General features: G+C 41.3%; 3 protein-coding genes across 5 annotated transcripts in view; 1 reads left to right on the forward strand and 2 right to left on the reverse strand.

The window, feature by feature from the left end:
- Positions 1–427: 427 nt before the first annotated feature.
- On the reverse strand, positions 428–4,434 carry LOC129176623 (piggyBac transposable element-derived protein 4-like). Its single transcript, XM_054766856.1, has 2 exons — positions 1,223–4,434; positions 428–1,135 (listed from the first exon to the last, which is right to left on the reverse strand). The coding sequence occupies exons 1-2, from the start codon at positions 2,558–2,560 to the stop codon at positions 752–754; spliced, it is 1,722 nt and encodes a 573-aa protein (XP_054622831.1). The 5' UTR covers positions 2,561–4,434; the 3' UTR covers positions 428–751.
- On the forward strand, positions 3,855–14,966 carry LOC129176621 (neurabin-2-like). 2 transcript variants are annotated; one of them, XM_054766852.1, is made up of 20 exons: positions 3,855–4,102; positions 4,653–4,725; positions 4,850–6,450; positions 6,811–6,943; positions 7,040–7,160; positions 7,351–7,455; positions 8,020–8,116; positions 8,201–8,434; positions 9,533–9,586; positions 10,009–10,109; positions 11,302–11,430; positions 11,529–11,625; positions 11,702–11,747; positions 11,825–11,961; positions 12,047–12,267; positions 12,398–12,463; positions 12,546–12,750; positions 13,231–13,329; positions 13,489–13,677; positions 14,539–14,966. In XM_054766852.1, exons 3-20 carry the CDS (start codon positions 5,017–5,019, stop codon positions 14,677–14,679), a joined length of 3,609 nt encoding a protein of 1,202 aa, XP_054622827.1. In that variant the 5' UTR covers positions 3,855–4,102; positions 4,653–4,725; positions 4,850–5,016; the 3' UTR covers positions 14,680–14,966. The 2 variants fall into 2 exon arrangements, with proteins under 2 accessions (XP_054622827.1, XP_054622828.1); XM_054766853.1 differs by having other exon boundaries at positions 3,857–4,102; positions 8,201–8,347.
- A 49-nt stretch (positions 14,967–15,015) lies between these two features.
- LOC129176622 (integrin alpha-6-like) overlaps positions 15,016–22,086 on the reverse strand; it is a 31,141-nt gene continuing 24,070 nt past the window's right edge. Inside the window, exons 16-28 of one of the 2 annotated variants that reach the window (XM_054766855.1) lie at positions 21,532–21,647; positions 21,286–21,442; positions 21,120–21,197; positions 20,960–21,039; positions 19,577–19,654; positions 18,634–18,736; positions 18,394–18,564; positions 17,840–17,941; positions 17,391–17,501; positions 16,332–16,430; positions 16,119–16,244; positions 15,929–16,030; positions 15,450–15,598 (exon numbers count right to left, since the gene is read on the reverse strand). In XM_054766855.1, the coding sequence (XP_054622830.1) occupies positions 15,962–16,030; positions 16,119–16,244; positions 16,332–16,430; positions 17,391–17,501; positions 17,840–17,941; positions 18,394–18,564; positions 18,634–18,736; positions 19,577–19,654; positions 20,960–21,039; positions 21,120–21,197; positions 21,286–21,442; positions 21,532–21,647 (1,290 nt within the window). In that variant the 3' untranslated portion in view covers positions 15,450–15,598; positions 15,929–15,961. Of the gene's footprint in view, positions 15,599–15,928; positions 16,031–16,118; positions 16,245–16,331; positions 16,431–17,390; positions 17,502–17,839; positions 17,942–18,393; positions 18,565–18,633; positions 18,737–19,576; positions 19,655–20,959; positions 21,040–21,119; positions 21,198–21,285; positions 21,443–21,531; positions 21,648–22,086 lie in introns of both variants that reach the window. The other variant, XM_054766854.1, reaches the window with a different exon arrangement.

Here is a 22,086-nt window from a genome sequence, read left to right on the forward strand (position 1 = left end):
TAGAGCCTTGAAAAGGTCAATAAGTTATAACAACAAACATTTTTTTATGCATGCCTATTTTTGGCAATGGCCATTTTTGTGTATAATAACTCTAAACATACAATTGTTCTACAATAATTGTAAATTTTTTTAGGTGCGATAACTAAGTCATTTCTGAATATTTTCTTACTTTCAACCACTCAAAATGTTCAGTGGCATCAGAGCTATCCATACATATATAGTTTCTATTTTTGTATTTGTATTTTTTGCCCTCTATGGACAATAAAAGCAGTACTGTGTTATAACCAAAACAAACTATGCTGCATACATATATATATATAAAACATGAATTGGAAAATTTCATATCACACAATTAGAGCCTTGAAAAGGTCAATGAGTTATAACAACAAACATTTTTTTATGCATGCCTATTTTTGGCAATGGCCATTTTTGTGTATAATAACTCTAAACATACAATTGTTCTACAATAATTGTAAATTTTTTTGAGGTGCGATAACTAAGTCATTTCTGAATATTTTTTTACTTTCAACCACTCAAAATGTTCAGTGGCATCAGAGCTATCCATACATATATAAACTTGAAAAGGAAAGTCACAACAACTATGAAGAATTTATAACAGAATTTATATACCAAATTTTAAACAAGAACAAACAACACTTTTCAGAACAAGAACAACACTTTTCAGAATAAGAACAACAATACTTTTCAAAACAAACAAGAACAACGAACACTTTTCAGAACTTTTTTTTTTTTAGCAGTTTTTGCAGATGCTCCTCATGTGTTTGCGGCAAATGGGGGTACCACACTTTTCGCATGCATTTGATGCAATGAGTTTGTCTGTGCAGAGGCCACATTGTTTTCGCTTGGGCGAAGGAGTGGCCTCTTGTTGCTGCACTGCAGCCTGCACCGCACCAGCAGCGGTCTGTGGCTTTCTCCGATGAACCTCTGGCATGATCAACGCATTGCCGACCTCCTCGAGGAACAGCCTTCTTCTGTAAAGTTTGTTGGCGTTCCAACCCGGGTTCACAGAGGTGTACAGCAAAAAGGCATTGAAGGCCGAAATGTCCAGCATGTGGTAGAAAAGGCACATTGGCCACCGTTGTGCTCGCCGGCGAGTTGAGTATGTGCCACACGCCTGCAAACACACACAAAACATCAGATGACATCAATGACAAGACAGCTTTGATCAACACTTTGTGACAAAGACAAAACTTGTGCTTACCTGGTCCAGGTGGTCCACTGCTCCCTTAGATTTATTGTAATCCAATATCATTTGGGGTTTTCTTTTGCCCCCGTCCTCCACTTTAGGCTCCTTGTGTGCTGTGCTGAGCACCAGCACATTTTTCCCTTTTTTGGGGACGTATGAAACCAAAGCCATGTCTTTGGTGAAGCAGAAAATGCTGGAGAGGGGCTGCCTTCCTGTTATTTGTGTCACTTGTGCAGGGAGCTCCGGCTTGTTCCTCCTTACAGTACCCACAAGTGAGTTTCTTTTTTTTTTCAGTTCTGCTGCAAGGGGTATTGATGTGAAAAAATTGTCCACTGTTATTGTGTGCCCTTCCAGTGCGTCAGTGAGTCCCAGCACCACACGCATTCCTACATTGGGTTCACGCGTGCCCCCTGGAGGCTTCCCGGTGTAGACCTCCAGCATCAATGCGTAGGAGGTTCGAGCGTCACAGAGGGCCCAAATTTTTATGCCATACTTTGCAGGCTTTGACGGCATATATTGTTTGAAGCTGCAGCGTCCTCTAAAGGCAATTAGCTGCTCGTCCACGCACACGTCACGTCCCGCGTTGAACATTTTCTGCAGCCGGAAATTCCATCTGCTCCACAAATCTGATATCGGCGACAGTTTGTTCGCATGGTGCCGCTGTGGTCTAAGCAGCTTATCATCAAAACGTAGCATTCGGTTGACCTCCATAAACCTCCGATGAGCCATTGCGTTGGTGAACATTGGACGCCCGGTGTTGACGCCCCACAAGCTGCTCGTCGCTTCATGCCTGGACCGGTACATTCCAGCCAGGATCAGCAGCCCGATATACGCCCGCAGCTCTTGGGGCGTGACGGGAGACCAGTTGTTGATCGTTCGGAGCCCTTGGAGGTTGGTCATTTCGACTATTTTCGCGACGATCTCCTCATCCACAAACAACGCAAACGCCGTCTCCGGGCTGCTGATCCTGGCTATTGCATACAACGTGGGGCCAGGCGTGGGAATTCGTGCAGGCACGTAATGTCCAGCCACTTCGTTGGTTGGATGCCACATCACTTTTTTATTTTTCGAGCTCCATACCGTCTGATCGGCGCTGCCCGATGGATCCTGGTCCTGCCCGACCACTTCCGCAGCATCATCCGAGGCTCCCTCCTCTTCTTCCCAATCGGAGCTGTCCTCCTCGATGTTGTCGTCAGCATTAGGCTGATAATCGGGCGAAAACTCCCCCGACGACTCATGTTCTGACGTTTCAGAACCGGAATCGTCTTCGGTGTCAGTTGCCAAAATTGCTTGAAGGGCTTCGTCTTTGGTAAAAAACTTTTTCTGCACTCTGCACTCTGCACTTTCTGCCATTTCTGCACTCTCCAGCGTCCAACTCACTCTGGTGGTTGCACTAATAGCTCAAGTACCACCACACCCCCGCTTTGACCAATCGCGGGCTAATAAATTTTAATTGAAATTCAAACACGAGGCGGACCAATCATAGTTGAGATTCAAAAACGTAACTCATTCATGTTTCGAAATCTGAGCCAATCTCTATGCAGAACATTCGTTTGAAATAAAGACGCTCACACGCATGCGTATTGCGTAGACGTACAAAATTCAAAAGATAACACTTTATTTTTTTGAAAAAGAACTCGGCCAGTTATGTCTGGAGGTCCCCACCAAGCCCTACTAACATCCCGAACGGAATTGTTGTACATCGATGCATCGTTTTGGAGCCGACTGCAAAAAGGCGAAATCATTTGCGAGCCTCTGGCGCCACCTACTGGTGAAGGGGTGTAAATGCTCCCAACACAAAAAATTGGCATGCATACGTCTGTACAATTGTAAATAAAGCAATTGATGTGGTAATCTTGGGAAATGCATTTTTGCACATTAGGTTTACAATGCATTCAAAAATATGAATTATGATGGGTGTTTATGCTGCAATAATTGTCGATTATGTTATGTTTAAGTATCAAAAGTACAATCTCATTGCTGCAATGCCTTAGAATGGTCAGCAGGTGGCATTTTAAAATTCAGGACATTTTAGACACCCCATGGAAATGTCAGCTCTGTGGTATTTTTGTATATGCTTTGTCTTTGATTTTAAAGATAAAATATTCAGAAATTTACAAAAATTGCAGAAATTGTATCATGAGGGTTAAACTTTTGAATTTAAATGTCGCTTTCAATCAATTTCAGAATCTGTTTTTTTCCTCTTTTCCTTTCTCTTTTTTCTGGTATTTCGATTCTCTTCTTACAATCTTGTTACAGTCCATTGCTGCAACTGCTTAATAATTTTTTCTGGAGCGAACATTTCAAGTCTAGGATGACATGATAGGAATTCTCATCTTAATATTATTATATTATCTGTCATTTTTTATGATTTCCTTTTGCCCTACCTATATTTATCAACACCATATTTGTAACCCACCAACACAACACTGTCAATTAACTGTGCTCTAATTCACTTTTTTTCTTCCAATACTTAAATTACTTTCTCTACCTCCCCTCCCTCGTTTGGTTCACCTCATTTTGGTGAGAACTTCTTCATTGGCCACTATTTATATCAACTAGGTCCCATTGCCACCTGGGACAATGGTCTCCAATCAGATCCAGGTCACAGCAAGTAGAACCATTCTGCTTTGTGTGTGATCAGTCCGGTCCAGTTTAGTCCATCTGGCACACAAGCTAGCTTCAGAGACACAAGTCCTGCGCCAATTTACAACACACCCACGGATAACACACACACGCATCAGCAGGTACTGCATCAGTGCTCTCATTTGCTTCTCATACTTCAATTGCAGTAACCTAAATCAAGCACACAGGTGTGTTTTCATACAAAGCCTTCCTCTGAGGATATCAGTAGCTGAAGAGAGGCACCACCATGATACTGCAACACAACTAAAGGTAAGTGTAGGATAACCTTATAGATTGATAGATAGATAGACAAAAATAATTAATGTGTATGATAACATGCCCCGGAGTTCGTACCTAACTCACCGGCAGTGTTTCACAGTTACTGGAGTCGTTTACACAGGATTAGCAAGGATTATCCATTTACAGTATTTAGAAGCATGAGTCGCCATCTGTCTGTCTTAGACGTAGCGAGGGAGACGCCGGTCGGTACCTGCTGACTCCAAGGCGAAGGCATTCCGGTAAGACGGAAAGTATGGGCTTTATTTGTGATTTTTTTAACGACAAAATGCTTTTCTGGCCTTTGAAAACGCGCGGTCCTCCAAATGAAATATGCTGCTTTCGTGTACTTTCGTAAATGTGATTGGTATCGTGGTCGTTTGTAGAAAATTTTGGACTAAGATAAAAGTATATAGTGTTTTATTCGTCATGAAAACTTAAAATACAAATCTGCCTATCATGATGTGTGGGTGGATTTTGTTTAGACTCACTGATAACAGAGTCAAATATATATTTTTCCCAATTTCCCAACAATTTCCTACAGTTCCTGAATGCAGCAAGCTGATCGTAATTACTTGTGTGTGCGAGTTGTTCGACGACACCAAAACTGCTGCTCAGTGAGTCGACATTTTTCCCTTTTTTCCCACTTTTGCTGCGATATTTACAAGCTACGACGATCTTAGTTGAGCTTCTTAAACAACCTGCTCACCTGTGTCCATTTGTGTCGTTTGAACCCTTTAGAATTCGACTTTAAGCTACGCATCATGGAGATGTTTACCTGAAGACAACTTCCTCAACCAGCTCAACTGTTCCTTGCCTTAAAGCATAAAGTTCTACAATATATATCAACTCAATACTTGAAATATATAAGCGTTTTTTTCCTCAATCCAGTGCACCTCCATCCTCTAATGATGCGTACAGACCACAAAGGCAGAAGCGCCTCTCCTCACAGGATCACATATGAGACTGACTTCCATGCCATTAAATGCTCCTTTGACAGTGGGACTGGCCTAAAGCATGGCTCCAAAGCTGCCTCTGCCCAATGTTCTACCATGCACCAGTCCACGCTACCAACCAGCCTCTCAGATCCCCTTGTGTGCGGTGGAGGGAGAACCCACAGCACCAGAGGGACAAAAATCAGAGACAACATCTTCCTTCAAATGGACAACCAACAGTCGAAACAAGATGGTGGCTCAGTGCAATGTAGTTCCGCCTCCACAGCAACCCTCCTTTCTCCACAGAATCCAAGCGTGCAGCTGCAAACTTCGCCTTTTTCCACCTCCAGACGTCTGGTGATGGGTTCTGTTCAGAGCACCGTTGCCAGCATTTGCACTCCCGAAGCCTTCTTACAAGATAAACCAGCCAGATCAGATGAGATAAGGGATATAGACAGGGTTGCTCTAGCACAAAAGTTCTCTGTGACCAGGAAGTTGTTTGAGACCAAGGTAATCACGGGCGCTGCCCATGGGGGACAGGTGTCCAAATGTAGTTTGAGCAAAGAGAAAGAGGAAAAAGAGAGCTTGGGTCAAGACAAATGCACAAAAACACCCATTGTAAATATGTCCTTGCCAACAACAACAACAACAGGCCTTAAATCTCTTATGTCAGATGTCCTCAGTGGGGCATCAACTAATTCTCCTACCAGTGCGGGCTCAAAGACTCAAGCAGAGGAAGAAGAGGCTGAAAGAGTGATTGTTGAGCCCAGCTTGACCCCTGAGGAGCCGCTCAGGGCAGAGCTTGTCCATGTGAAGTCATCGGATAGCGATGAAAGTGAGGAAAAGGAGAAAGAATGGGTTGCATATAAGAGAGACAAATTAATGGGTGTAAATGTACGTGTCGAAGACCTGGTAGATGATGTTTTTGAAGAGCCCAGTGTGGAGATGGAACTAAACGCAGGAGACTATAGAGCGATGGCTGACAAGTATAAGCAGGTGAATGAACAATGTTGTGAGATTGAAAGGGAGGAGCTGAGCCAACAAGCTGACAAGACAAGAGAGGTGTGCTATGAGATGGGTGAAGCGGAGAGAGAAAGTTCTACAAAGGAGGATGTTAAAAAGGCGGGGAAGGAAGTGTGTGTGACACCTGAGCTGCAGGAATGTGCCAATATGGAGCAAGAGGGATTCAGAGAAGAAGGCGACGATGGAAATGTTGACAGTGGCGGAGAGGTCAAATCTTCTGAACAGGAGTCTCCTTTGACATCTCAGGTGCAAGACTTGGAAAGTTCTGTACTGTCATTAGAATATGAAGAAATTCCCGGCATTCCTCAACTGCCTGATCAGGATGACGGAGATGCACAAGAGGTCTCCAAGAGAAAAGTCCACTTCTCCTCAGCACCAATCAAGGTGAGGAAATGTTTTTGAAAGTGAAGTTTTTGCAGCGTTTCTAAGCTTGTGTTCATAGAGAAAGGCCAGCCCAGAGCACTGCTTACTCCGTGCCAGCGTGGAGAAAAGACAAGATCCTACATGCTTCACTATGCCGAGGTTGTGTTAAAATAAAAGCACACTACTCTTGTGCTTTGCAAACTATTAAACTGGTTCAGTCTTGAAAATAATAAACTTTTGAGCTTCTTGCAACTATCAGTGTCACAAAATTGTCATATGGTTCTTTTTACAATTCAACACAAGCTAGTGCTACTGTTATATCGGTAAGCTACACTTTTCCATCATCAGTGTTGATGCTGTTTGCTCACTGTCATCCCCCAGGTGTACAGCACCTACTCCAATGCAGAGTATGATCGACACAATAAAGACATCGACCCAGTGTCCGCCTCGGCCGAGTACGAGCTGGAGAAGCGTGTGGACAAGATGGACATTTTTGAAGTGGAAATAGAAAAGGGTTTGTCTTTTTTTCTGCCAGAGTGAAAGCAAAAAGAAAGTGATGCATCACACATTACAAGTCATCACAGGAAGTTTCCACTCTTTCCTCTTCCAGAAGATGATGGACTGGGCATCAGCATCATCGGAATGGGTGTGGGAGCTGACCAAGGCCTGGAAAAACTAGGAATCTTTGTCAAGACTGTCACCGAAGGAGGCGCAACACATAAGGATGGAAGGTACGTTACTGAGTGTTTTTAATTGTGAACATGATTAGAAACAAGATTGTGGCAATATGATATGCTGTAGTATGATATGTAAAGAGAAGAGAAACAAGGTCATCATGCTCATTTGTGTTGGGGTCGTCCATTTCAAAGTAGCCAGTAGAAAAGACGTTACTTTCATGTAAATGATTTGCCTTTCCGTTAGGATTCAGGTTAATGACCAGATTGTGGAGGTGGATGGAGTGAGTTTGGTGGGAGTGTCGCAGCTGTTTGCATCCTCAGTGCTGAAGAATACATCAGGCTTGGTCAAGTAAGGTCTTTAAATCATCATAAAAGCTTTACTAGTTGTACAGGCAATGTACATATTTGACAGAAGTTAACTACTGTTGAATAAAACATAGTATAACTACTCACCCTTTTAAAGATATCTGCGATGCTGTGCAAAAAACGCCTAATGGCGTTTTATAAGTATTTCTAGAATTAATTCAATATCATATTTAATTCATTCTATTTATCAAATTGTATTGTGGCAGCAAGTTAAATTTTTGGTTCTATGGCCATCAACACACTCGGTGTTAATCCTTTTCAGGTCTCCCAAGATTTGCTATCTCTCGAATGACATGCATGAAGTTCTGACTTGTAAGGCGTATTGATTCCAGAAAATAAGTGGTTAAAATTGGAGAAGATTTGCAACATTTCCTGCCCTACAGCAGTGGCTCTTTGTTACCACCAAAACATAGGCTTCACAGTATTGATGTGAGCTTCTTCAGAAAGCCTGTGAATGTGTGGTCCATTCTTGAAGCAGTATGTGTGCAATAAATGCATGCCAGCGCACCAAGTGATGAACGTGATTTCTTTGTCTTCCTTCTGCAAGGTTTCTGATTGGCCGGGACAAAGAGGGGGTGGAGAGTGAGGTGGCGCGCTTGGTCAATGAAAGCATGGAGTTGGAGAAAGCCTCACAAAAGGAAAAGGTGTGTTTTCCAACATAGTACGAAGAATAAGCTTGTGCTGTAATTGAAAGCAATGTAATTCACACTCATTTGTCTGAGCAACAGCGCGCAAGGACAGGCGGGGAGTCAGAAACTGATGCTCGCATGTTTGAGTCTCTGTCCATGTCTGAGGAAGAGGGTGAAGATGAGGAGGCTGATGCATCTATACTTTCTTGTCTTGATAATGACCAGTTGTGCCTAAAATACCAACAGGTACGGAGTTCAGTGTGGAAGACCCTGTTGTATCTTTATAGCTTGAGTATTCCCAGAAGAGTGCAAGTCATCCCTCGCTATGTTGAGGTTCGAACATCACTCCCTCACTCTATTGCGGTTTTTCAAACATGAATTAATTAATTATTGCTGGTTTGTGGTTGAATATGGCCTATTAGTAAAAAAAAAAAAAAAAGCATATTTAAGCAAATTGCACATTTTTTTTTCCAAATTAAACATTTTCAAGCATTAAAATGGCTAAATGCACTAAAATACAAATACAGTATAAGCCATTAAGACCACAACTTGTGAATGTAGAATTCTACAGTGGTCACGAGGTGTCAGTAATTGTTCGTTGAGACCACCGCTGAAGCAGCAGACTTGAACAACCAGCTTTTATTGCAGGTTTAAATTATATCACAACAGGCACAATAACATAATAATCATAAAAATAACTAATATATCTGTGTGGAGTTTGCATGTTCTCCCCGTGTGTTCTCCCCGGGTACTCTGGCTTTCTCCCACGTTCCAAAAATGAGCATGTTGGGTTATTGAAACTCTAAATTGTCCATAGGCGTGAATGCGACTGCAAATGGTTGTTTGTCTATATGTGCCCTGCGATTGGCTGGTCAGTCCAGATTGTACCCTGCCTCTCGCCCGAAGACAGCTGGGATAGGCTCCAGCATACCCATGACCCTAGTGAGGACAAGCGGGATAGAAAATGGATGGATGGATGATAATAACGCGGGTTACTGTTGTGGCCATACATAGTTCACAACAAGGTAAAACTCAACTAAAGCCCTGAACCCCCGACTTCACTTCCTGTACGCTGTCAATTCTGCTCCCTCTACAAAGTAAAGTGTCTCGAATGGCTTATTTTCTCTGATTATAGCTACTATATAGGGTAATACGAATGTAAAGAGGACAATATGGGTGTTATTTCATTCATGTCTAGAAGTCTCTTATGTTAAAAAAACGTATTTAGAAGCAAGTTTCCTATGCCAAAAGTACGAAAATATAAAGAAGGAATCCTACTTTGTGGAAATTCACTTATCGCGGTCAAATCTGAAACCATTTAACCGTGATAAATGAGGGATTACTGTATTCCTGTAGATGCAGAGGTGTCCTAATACTTGGTCATTACCCCTAAGTAATTGCACATTATGTGGTCACATTGTGTCTTGATAGCTTCAGTCCAAACTGCGAAGTAGAGCAGCCCAGCTTCACCAAGCAAGAGAGAAGGTAGGTCACTCCCTCACTAAACCAATACTCATGTATTAATACGGTACCTTTCACATCTACATTTGGAACAGTCTGACCCATTTTAACGGCGAATGAGATGGGGCGACGTGGCATTATTAGGACATGGGCCTCGTTAAACCACCTCTCCATGTCTGCCTCTGTCCTCAAACTAATCACTACATTCCTGGGATGGTGAAATCCTTTTAGTCACAAAATTAGTCACCTCGCTATCATACTGTGAGATCAATGACATGTATTTGTTGTTTTCAAACTCTTGAAGTAAAAGGGTTTAGCAAGTGTACGCTTTTGGGAATGCTTAAAATAGATCTCTTTGGGTACCTGATGGAAGAGGAATGTATCCCTTTTGTGTATTGGACATACCATATGCTACAAACATGAAAGTAGTGTTTTTCTTCATGTAGTTAAAAGCATATGAGGAGCGGCAGGAGAGCTGGGAGAGCCAGAAGGCTGAGCTGCAACAAAAAGTGGAGGATGGAGAAGAGAAGGCTGACAAGCTAGAAAAGTATGATACTATATTTCTATTGATTTCTCTATAAGCACTCACTGGCCGAAACATTAGGAAAACCTGCACGATCTAATGTCTAATACAAGAGCTGAATGAACAATACTTTGCCTTTACAAAAAAAATAATAAATTATAATTAAATATAATTTATGAATAAAATGGTCCAAAAAAAAGTCTGCTGGGATAGGCTCCAGCATACCCTCACGACCCTAGTGAGGACAAGCAGCATAGAAAATGAATGAACAAAAATGCATTACATTTTTATAAAAAATAAATTTATTTTTAAAAAAAATTCCTCAGAAAACAAGCTCTTTTTTTTCCCCACAGCAACACCAAACAAATCTCATCCATGCTAAGTCAGTAATAAATGATAAGTAATACTGGTAAAGTGTACAGCATCTATTACCACTGTTTAAAAATCCCACAATTTTTACATGTTTGTCTTTATGCTTCACTGCTAATGTTTGTTATTGTCAAGCGTTAACATTTCACACTTTGTTAGGTGGTCCTTGAACACACTATACTTGCTGTGAGACACGAGTGAAACATACATGTTTCACTCAAAATCCATCTGTTCATTGATCATCTTATTTTATCATTCATTTGTGGTGAGTAACGATACATTTTATACTTCCAATGCGTTTAATAAGTCATATTGAAAAGAGACGGGTGGCTTTGGAGCGCAATGTAATCTAATAATCGATTGTTATTGCAAATGTTGATATGAAATTAGCAAATACTGTCAACAGGGTAGGGGCAGCAAGCCATGTGTCCAAAATAGAAATGTCTGTGGGCTTATTTTTTTATTATATAGAATTTTCTGTAAATGATTTTACAATGATTTTATGTTTTTATGGAATGATTTTATGAAGTGAATTTACCCTTCTTTTCTGTAAAGCACTTTGAATGACCTTGTGTATGAATGGTGCTCTAAAAATAAACTTGCCGTGCCTTGTCTTGCCATTCGCGGGAGTTACCAGCGTGGCTCTACTCTATTTTACTTCAAAGTAGCGATGGACTTGCATTACAATAGATTTATTTTTCTGATATTGTAACGCCTTTGGCTTGAAATATACATTGTCTGATCATTTTAGTGTGTGATAAACGTTGTGCAAGCATTGCACACAAGTCTAAACACTAACGTTAACACATGTATATTGTTGCTTTACCGCCGTCCCTGTGTTTATCAGGTATTGGCAAGAGGCCCAGACATTGTGCAGGGTGGTGAGCCAGCGACTGGCTGACGCCCAGAGCCAATCAGACAGCCTGGAAATCAAGTACAGCAAGGCCAAGCGATTGGTCCGAGACTACCAGAGCAGGTAATCATTTAATTCCTTCCCAATTACCCTGTTAGTAGCTCTGGATTATACACTCGTAATCGGTGTGGGATTCAACTTTTAAACAAATGTTTGTTTAGAGAGGAGGCGGCGGAGAGGAGAGAGGCAGATTTGCGCCGGGAAATTGAGGAGATAAACAAGCAGCACAGGGAGACCATTGAGAGACTTCAAGCCCAGGTGGGGGCAGCTTCACAACATCATGCCCTAATGCTAAAATGTCTTCATCCTCGCTGTTTGACTGCTTTATTCGCAGCTCGAGAGAAAAGAGCCAGAGTCTGCAGGGAAGAGTCTCACATCAGGTGGACGGCAGGCTTTAGGACATGCGATCCCTTCCACGATACATTTATTTATACAACTCATTGTAATTCTGTCTCAGATCCAGACTGGTATGTTGCAGTACCTGACACACAGCGACTGGACTGCAGTGCTCACATAGCTCGAGCTCAGCTGGCCCAGAAGTCCAAGCGTCAGCCGCCCTCACGGGACAAACTCAGGGAGAGCTTTAAGAAAGAGGTCTGAGATGTAAAGAACGTCTTGTTGACACTCACGAGCGGAATGTGTGGACTCAGCCGTGCAATCCTTGACTCTGTTGCTTAAGCAGGATGAAGGTCAAAGGTCAAAGGAGAGCCAATCGCAGTCCAAAGGGATTGTGCAAAGGAGCAGCGACATTGATCATTCCAGTGCTTCTTCTTTCTCGGTCCCCAGCCCTCCCACTGCCTCAGTCTTCACACCACCAATCTACATCACTGACACCACCAGCCCCCCACAAACAAAGTCCTCCACGTCCAGGAAGTCTAAAAGGAAAATTCCTGACTTCAGGTCCACTCGCCAACCACGACACCACATTTGGAATCTTGAAGTCTCATCAAATTTGTGACTAGTTTGTGATTCTTTATGACCCCTGAAATGTTTCTGAATGCGATTTTGTGATTTCCATGTTGTCCTGCAGTGGCCTTCGCAAGTCTCTCGGCAAGAGGAGGGCTGAGAAACAGCACAGAAGGTCCCTAAACAACAGGTGGCATTAAGTCGTTGCTCCTGCTCCATTAGACGTGATACATTCCCCTCTAGTGCCATTCACACGCCTTGTTTCTGCCCAGGGCATCTTGTGGCGACCTGGTGGAGGAGCCATCTCAAGTTTCTCCATCAGGCTCGGTCTCCTCCATGCCCTCCTGCTTGCCCTTCCTCTGGTTTGGGGAGCGAGGTAGGGAGAAAGACGAGGTGGAGGAAGGCTGCAGGAAGAAGCTGCGGTCTGTGTCCAGCAGCAGTTTGCCTTACCTGACCACCTCAGGTAGAAGAGATCAGGTATCAAAACATCTTCATACTTGACTATGCAGGCTTGAGACATAGAATGCAGTCTCCCTTTCCTTTCTGCAAAGCCTTATTTGTAGTAGTGTGATATATGCATGAGTGTACATCAGGGGTCACCAATGTTGTTCCTTGTGAGAGCTACTTTTACAAAATGAAAATGGCCAAGAGCTACTCATTTTTGTAACATTTATTTTCAGAGCTTATTTTAAACCCAAACAAAGCGAATATGCTTGTTTTACCAGAACATTAACAAAATGCTGGTGTCCACAACTCACATTTTGTATTTCAGAATGCATTTCTTTCTACTGTTCTTTCATTATTAACTGAAAACCTGAATGAAAAGCAGGCTTGCGGGTACCTCATGTGGTCGTGGGGGGCTACCTGGTGCCCGCGGGCACCCCGTTGGTGACCCCTGGTGTACATGCTACATGTGTGAAATGCGCAGGCGGAAAGTCTTGTTTCTGTTGGTTCCAGAGTGTTGGGTCTCGAATGGATAGCTTCATCATAGGGGGTCATGGCTCTAGTCACTCGCTCTCTGGACAGTCTCACACTTTCACCTTTTCATCCACGGAGGTAAGCAGCCTTTCCTTCCCTTCCTCTCGCCCCTCCACTTGCTGCCTCCGTTCACATAGGGCCTGCTTAATCCACTTGTGTTGTCTTCCTCCAACGCTAAAAACATCATCTTCAACTGCTTTCTCTCCTGGTAATGTACTGCATGTGATGTCACCATAGACACTGGATGATGACCCTGTGCCGACAAATAACAACAACCAGTGGCAAAGTCGACCAGTGTTGGAGTGGAGCAGCCAGCATGTGTGTCTGTGGTTGATGGCCGTGAACATGGAGCAATACGTGGGCGAGTTTGCAGCCAGAGGTGTGGACGGGACACAGCTGCTCGGCATGGACAGCGACAAACTCAAGGTCAGAGTTTCCCATGCAAAACACTTGAGTCGTGTCGAGGAAATGGCAACTTGAACCTCCATTTTCATATTATAAATGCAACTTTGTCTTAAGTTATTCAATTAGTTCTGATTTTCAGCATTATACAAGATTAAGGTCTCAACTTAATTGTGTGGAATTGATTGTTGATTAATGATGTTTGAAAGCAATTAAGGCAAAAAACCAGCAGGGTCTCAACTGGTTCACGGTCTACAGAACCACCAAATGCAGACTGAGCACGCTTTAAGATAGGTCCCCAACCACGGGGCTGCGGCCCTGTACTGGTCCGTGGGCAGGGCCGAACCGAACCTGGAAAACTTTGAGCAATGATTTAAAAAAACTAAAATAAAAATTAAAAAAAACTTTGTAATAATAGTTTTTAATAAGTTTCATAAATAACTACACATTTGATGTAAATGTATATACATTTTGGGAAATATGACCAAGTTTTTAAAAATTGAAAAATAATGTTAGAAATGTCGTAGTTTTTGCCGTTTTGTGTCATTGTCATTTACGTTTATTTCCACTTTGTTCGGTGATGCGTTCAAGGATCACCGAACAATCGTACCGACACGAAGTTATGAGTTTCTCCGTGGCTGCCACAAATACTTATTTTTCTCGTTCATCGTTGTCCCTAAATGTCCCTAGAAGTGTGTGAATGCATAAGGGTGAGCTCTGATGATAATAAAAATTGTGTGGTAATTTCCACCATAATAGATCAAGAATATTTTCAACAGCAATCTGCCTGTTTTCAATTGTACATTGGGCGACCTCTGGTGGATAGTCTTGTTAAAAGCAACTTCACATAAAATCCCAACCTAACTTTTTCATCTCTATTGTCAGGCCTTGGGATTGTGCCAAAGCGACCGCTCGTCTCTCAAGAAGAAGTTGAAGGAGATAAAAAAGAGAGAGGAGAAAGAAGAGAGGGGGAGGGAGAAGCGACGGAAGAAGTCGTCCAGGGAAAAAGAGGAATTCCGAGAGTGAAGGAAAGGAGAAAGTATGCTTAATGATGGAGAACAGATCTGCAGCGGAGTCACGACGCAGTGCTAGACTTCCGAGGACTGAGTCGCTGCTATAGAACTTTTTTTCGGACTTTCCACCAGCACGTTGCAGTTGTAACACGCATACAGTAAAAGTATGATTTGACTATTTGATATCCTTTCTGATGGGAGAACACCAAAGTTTCAAAGCAAATATGTCTTATCTTTTTTTTTTTATACTAAATTATCTTTTTGATTTTTACATGTTTTAATAAATAACACATTAACCTTTTACGTCTTTTAATCTTGATTTGGCATAAAAATGTTACTAACACATCAATATGACAACCTTTTCATTTATTTAAGAAAATCATTGCTCCTTGTCTCTAAAAATAAACACTGCAGTCTCTCTCAAACATGAGATTTACTAATGAAAGCCGATGCATTGCTGGTTTTTAGATTTAAAAAAAAAAGTGTTTAGCATTACATGACTCTTTGGTCTACAGAGCACGTAACAGAAAGTACCCCATAAGTGAATAAATAAGAAATTGCAAAACATTGAAAAAATATACAAAAAAAAAAACCCTTCCCACCTTTCATTCCCACACTGAAAACACTACAAAATGTACACAACGCTTTAGCAAACAGTAGTGCAGGATCATTTGCTGTACTTTTGTGTTTGTACACACTTAAAATGAAACTAGCCCCTGAAGCACAAAGGTTGATCATCTTTACAAATGGATATCTTGATATATACAGTCCTTGCAGAAAGCTTTGCATTAAGAATGTTCATTATCATGCCAGGTTGTCATCCAGGATTTCTTTTGCCAGTCAGTGTTTAGGTCTCTGTCCTTGCGTTTAATCCGAACTGCGTTGTAACTGGGAACCGTGTCTTCATATCTGGCCCTCTTGAAGAAGCCGCACTGTAGAAGTAGAAAGAGATGCAGAGATGTCAATTTCAGGAAAAAAAGAGGAAGAGGAATAGAAGGGTGAATGTGTTAAGTGGCTAAGTGCAACAAGAAATGAGGAAAAGCACCAATCAAAAGCGATGCATAAAAGCCCCATGGTGAAGATAATAGCGTATATTAAATGTCAAAGTCATTGCTTGTTAAACAGCACCTCCCCCAGGCCATGCATATACATGTCAAAGTCATGTGAGTAAAAAAAAAACAAAACATAAAAGGCTGTAACTTGAGTGAGAAAAGCCCAAAGAAATTTGCACCACTCCTTCATAGTAGGCCAGGTAAAATTACCCTGATTTTCTTTTTTTTTCTTTCTTTTTTTTTTTACGCATGTGGTGTCAGCCTCTCTTTTTCTGAGGAGTCCTGTTTGTTCTTTTTCCCAAAGACTCCACACTGAGGAGAGGGAAGTTGTTAGAACATCTGCAAAATCACCTACACATGGATAAACGGATGTCCTGTATGTGTCGTGTGTTTCCGCTACCTTCCAGAGAAGGAAAGCCAGCAGTGCCAGTAAGAGCAGCGCCAGCAGAACTGACAAGAAAATGATCCACCATGGCACTCCTCCATATTGGGCTTCACGCCTCTCAGGGAAGGCAGTCATTCTCACCTAGAAGAAGATAGAAACGTCACTAAAGCACTTGACTGGGCATATGAGGTGTTCATGTTTGTTTTGTGTGTGTGTGTGTGTGTGTACCTGTGTCTCAGCATTTTGCAGAACCGTGTTCTTTCTCGTGCTATCAACATGCAAAGCCGCATTAACGATCACCTCCACATGATGCATCTTTTTGTAATCCTGTTGAAAACATAATAAAAATGATGTGTTGAAAGTGCTCATACAGTATATCTTGTGGATGGGTGAGCTGGAGCCTATCCCAGACACATGTAGACAAACAAGTCATGCCTACAGACGTTGTAGAGTCTCCAATTGGTGCAGCTGGAGGACAACAATGCTAGCACGGGGAGAACATGCAAACTCAAGGCACAGCCGAGCCCAGATTTGAACCCAGAACTACGTGGCTGCGGGGCAGACACACCAACCACATGCGCCACTGTGCACATACTACCTCCAAAAACGTCCTTATTTAAAGTCTAATAAATTACAAGTACGGCAATGTTTTTCAAATGCAGACCATTACTGAGTACCGTACAGAGACGAATATACGTAAGACAACCCCTCTTTTATTTTTTAAGAGCAAAATTTGCATCAAAACGACTCTCGTCTTAAAAAGTCTTGAAGAGCACAATGTATACCTTACATTACCAGTTTAAACTCACTTTTTAAAAAGTATTACAAATGTGATACATTTACGGTATTAAGGTAAATGTAGTAAATGTAAATTACTCTGATGTCTTGTATTCTTCATGCCATGAGCTATACACTGCTTTTTCAAATTGACCACACACATCAGTCATATTTGCTCCAAGTATTGGATTGGTATCGCCGATATCAGCCTGAATTTTACCCAGCATTGGATCGCAAAAGAAGTCAGTGGTATAGATATAGATAGGTAGTAATAGATATACAGCCACTTAGCTGAATAGTTTAAGAGGAGTGTGTTAGGACAAATTTATGAGTTTTCTATTTTTTAAACCCATAATATCAAATCAAAGCCCTTGATGAGGACTTTCCCGATGTATGATTATTTTGTCAAAACACCCTCACATGATAACACACTAACCAAAAAATAATAATTACCACCCAAGAATCTCCACTTATTTGAATTCCTTTGTATGATCTACTTGATGTGTTTACCTCTATCAAAGTGCTGTTCCAGAGGCGTGAGTGTAAGGTGATGACCGCGTTACTGCCCAGGCCCTGCAGGGGACACTTGATCCTTACACATTTGGCCCCATCGTGACATGACTGAAACCAGAGAGCCAGCATTAAAAAAAAGCAAACCCAACTTGAAAATGCAATTGTGCATACAGTATAACATGCAGGGATGTACTCCACAATGCTGTGCAAATTGATATAATGAGCATGTATTATTACACAGTCTCTTTATTAGACGAATAGAAATACTACAACACAGGAAACAATTTTCCACTTCGCAGGAAGCTCCTCCCCGTGTCTGCCCCTCTATTTACTGTTTACTATGTCAACCTGACTGCTGTGTAAAAGGTGGAGAAATAAAACGACAAACAAAACTACTTATCTGTGACCTTAGACTGTCGGAAGTACAGTATTCATCTTTTTCTTACCAGAATTTTAGAGGTCCTTTTGTCCACCAAACGTGAAATAATTCCCTCATCGCTATCCTGGATCTTTTCTGAAGCCCTTCTCGCCCTGATGTTACTTGCTTCCTTCAATTCAAAACATTCAAAAGTAGAGTATTTAGTATTAGTGGCATTACTGGTTTAAAATAAAACAATTATCATAAATAGCAAATATGTCATTTATTAATTTATTATTATCAGGAATCCAATAAAAAAAAACAGTAATAGATATTATAATTATTTCTGTATGTTGATATTTCTTATTTATTACCATATGTATCATTACTACTGTTATTATTAATATTATTTTAAATATATAGCAAAATCCTTCAGTTTGAATACTTTCAATTTATAACAATATTAAAATACAAAATTAAAATACAAAAATAACATAACAAACCATACACCATAAAATTACAATATCTGTAATAAAATACAATGAATTCAATTAAGAAAATATTTTTTTTATATACAGTGTATACAAATTAGCTGTGGGGTGAACGTAGTGCACATGGCATTTTCTCCTCGCCGCCACTGACCTTTTTGAGAGGGTTGATCTCTGACTTAGGAGAGCACTCGATGTGATCCACGCCAGTGGAGCTGATCTTCATCAGGTAGAGCAGCCCCTTGCCTTGCTCTGTGGTTTTGGGCCAGTCAATATGCAGGGTGGCGGTGCCAAAGTCCGTCAGACGCTTTGCAAGGTTGATGATCTGAAACGAACACCAGTTCATAAACCACAGCAGATGATGGGTATGCAGCATACACTTATCTGCACTCACTCTAATCTGGTGTGCGATAGGACTTCCGATGTCACTCTCGCTCTTCATGGCATTCGGATCTTTCGCCTTTCCTGAGAAGTACACCTGAGAGGGCTGAGCTTGTCTGGGAAAAGAGGAACACGTTTTATTGACTTTTTCTATGCTCAGATACAGCACCTTCTATTTCAGCAACCATTTTATTACATCTTCTACTCACTTGTGTTGCCACCTATTAAGACAATAGTGGCTGTCTGTTGACTCATTTTCAGTGGATAGACGGTGGGTTTCGTACATTATAGCGATCTAATTTATGTTATTTATTATGTATTGTGTAAAACTAAGACATGAATAACATCAAATTAAAAACACTAAATGAATGCCGACCCACCATCCACCAGTTCAAGTTCCAGCCAAGTTTTTCCAGAGAGATTATTACATCGCTGTTTGACGTGTGTGGTAAAATGCAGTGCGCTAGCATGAATTAACTTGAGACAAATGCGCACATTAGCACTCAATAAGTCATCAAAACTTACCTTTATGCATTCCCGCATAGTATCAGCATTTGACACCAAATATGAGGTGAAAGAAAAATGGTAAAAATACAGTAGTAGTCTATCTGTGCGGCATGAGATGAAGTTAGCACACGAATAATGGACATGCGTCAAGTGAGACGGATGTAACAGAGAGAATCCGGCCACTTTTCAAAATAAAACATACAAAAAATAATAATAATATTAATGGAAATTATTTTTTCTTTTTGTGCCTATTTAAAAAGACCAACGGGGTTTGAGGATCACTGCTCTAAAGCATATCCAAGTTTCATTTTCATAGTTTTGCCCCTTGAGAAGAAATACTGTAATAAAAGTGACTGCTGAAATGCGAAGAAGTGCACTCCTTTTGGTGAGATACTGTACGTGTTGTTTTCAAGTCGTGTGCATTTCATGTGAGTGTGCACATTAGTTACCCTGATATAGACAGCTGCAGCGTGATGGCCACATTGGCTTTGGCTTTAACAGCAGCTAGTGATGGTTGCTCGCTGGTGCTGTATGATCAACACACAAAACACACACACGCACACATGCACACACTGGTCACTTTCACTTTCTAGTTGTTAATGACATTTTATCACAAAACTTTTATGCTCATTCGAGTTCAAATCAACTCAAATCAATCCATATGCTGTATAGGAATAATTACATTAATTTATTATTAGAGTAGTTCTTACTTTTATTATTTGATTCATTTCTATTTAATACGTTCTTTTTGTTTGTTTTCTTTTTATTTTTCATGGAAAAGGAAAGGGAAAACATTTTAATAACTCCTGGGTGTCGCTGTTCTAAATTATGTAGAAATAGGTTATTGGTACGGTTCTAACCTCTGTAAATTATTACCAAATTCATTGAAATTCATAGAAATTCATAGAAATATCCTAATGATATACGCATATCTAATATATCGGGAGTAAATGAACGTCTAGAAAAGCACTCAGAGAGCGCAGACCTCCGCCAAGCGGCAAGTTCCCCCTGTACTGTGATTTACACCATAAATATTAGTTTATTTATTTATTTATTTATTTTATCTACATATTTAGATTCCTTGACCATGAAAACATACCATGGAAGAGTTTGAATGACTTAAAGAATGCTAACAATGCTAACATGCCAATGTTAGCATGCTAACACCTAGCATAATAGCACTAAGTGCTTGTATATGTGCCTACCTCTGAAAATGCTAAAAATGTTAGCAGAATGATGCTAACATTACTATGCTAGCATGCTAACACCAGCATGATAGCGCTAAGTGTCTGCTTAAATTCACCCTTTTGACAAAGAACATGGCTAAAAGAAAGAAAGATGAGGAGTACGATGCAAAACCGTGCAACATCAGAAGTCGCATTAAGGGGAAATTATTTTTTCTTTCTGTGCGGCCCGGTACCAAATGACCCGGGGTTTAGGGATCACTGTAACATACTCCCCAGCCATAATATTATCTAGATACCTTTATGATACCGTTATGACAGATGTCAGACTTGAGCATCATTATATTCATCATCATATTGTGCAAGTATACCTAATGTTGTGGCCAGTAGTCCGACAACTAGAGTAATAAACATATGCGTAGTCAGATGAGTAATGCGTAGTCAGAGACGACCACAATGAACCCCACTCTACAGCCGGCAAAGTTCCGTCACATTTTCCACAAGTGCGACACAATGAGAGTGCAATCGCTCCGTTTTTACACCAATGTTGAAATCTCCATCACATGGCAGATGTGTTGGTAAAGCAACTGTAAACGTGTAGGTGTACCTAATGACGTGGCCAAACAGCATAGGGTACTGCATACTCACGTTTTAGGCTGAATATCAATCTCCAGTTCAGTTGTGTTCAGTGAGATGCCTGCTGTGCTCAGAATGATGTAGAAGGTTGTCTACGGACACGCACACACATATTCATAGTGCAAAGAAGTTGCTTGGCAAAAGAGGGAGGTGCTTCCTGCTTAACGCTCACCTCAGAGTCTCGCTTGAAGGGGTTCCCAAGTTCACAGGTAGCCTTAGAACCGTTCTTATTGGCTGTGCAAGTTACGCCCTGGAAGCAGCGTTTTGCGATCAGAACCACCAATTGACCCACTGTATGCTACAGTATGTGTGTTTGTGTGAGGGGGAAAAGAACGTACATTGGGGGGACCGCGGAACGCGGCGTAGGTGAGGGAACGCGGGAAGGAAGCGACAACTGACGCCTCGTGTGCGTCATCTCCATTCTGATTGTTCACCTTGACCTCCAAGGCGATGTCTTTCTGGTTGCTAAGCGAGATCACCGGCACACCGTCCTCCCTTTAAACAAAGACGACGACAAGTTAAGAACAAGGAAAAGCACAACTAGAAAAAAAAGGTGTGTTTTTTTGTTGTTGTTGTTGTCTTACAGTGGTAACGGAGTGAAAGTGTCGTCATCCGTTGTCCTGTGGCCATAGCGATGAGCAACCTTGAGGTTACTGCGGCAAATATTGTCACTGCCACAACCCTCCTTCACAAATTGCACCTAGAAGCACATGCACACACACATACATACAGATAGAAAGGCTATTGAGTATACACTAACCAGCTACATCAGGTACACTTTACCAGTCTAATGAGAGCTGATGGACAACATTATGGACTGTTGCTCAGTTTTGATTGGCACTGTCAAAGCTATAATTCTTTATAAATATGACTGCACCTGGGCAACCATTTTATTACATCTTCTACTCACTTGTGTTGCCACCTAACAGTGGCTGTGTGTTGACTCATTTTCAGTGGACAGACGGTGGGTTTCGATCTAATTTATCTTATTTATTATGTATTGTGTAAAACTAAGACATGAATAACATCAAATTAAAAACACAAAATGAATGCCGACCCACTATCCACCAATTCAAGTTCCAGCCAAGTTTTTCCAGAGAGATGATTACATCGCTGTTTGATGTGTGTGGTCAAAGGCA

Source organism: Dunckerocampus dactyliophorus, chromosome 2 (assembly GCF_027744805.1).
Source record: "Dunckerocampus dactyliophorus isolate RoL2022-P2 chromosome 2, RoL_Ddac_1.1, whole genome shotgun sequence".
NCBI classification, from domain to species: Eukaryota; Metazoa; Chordata; class Actinopteri; order Syngnathiformes; family Syngnathidae; genus Dunckerocampus; species Dunckerocampus dactyliophorus.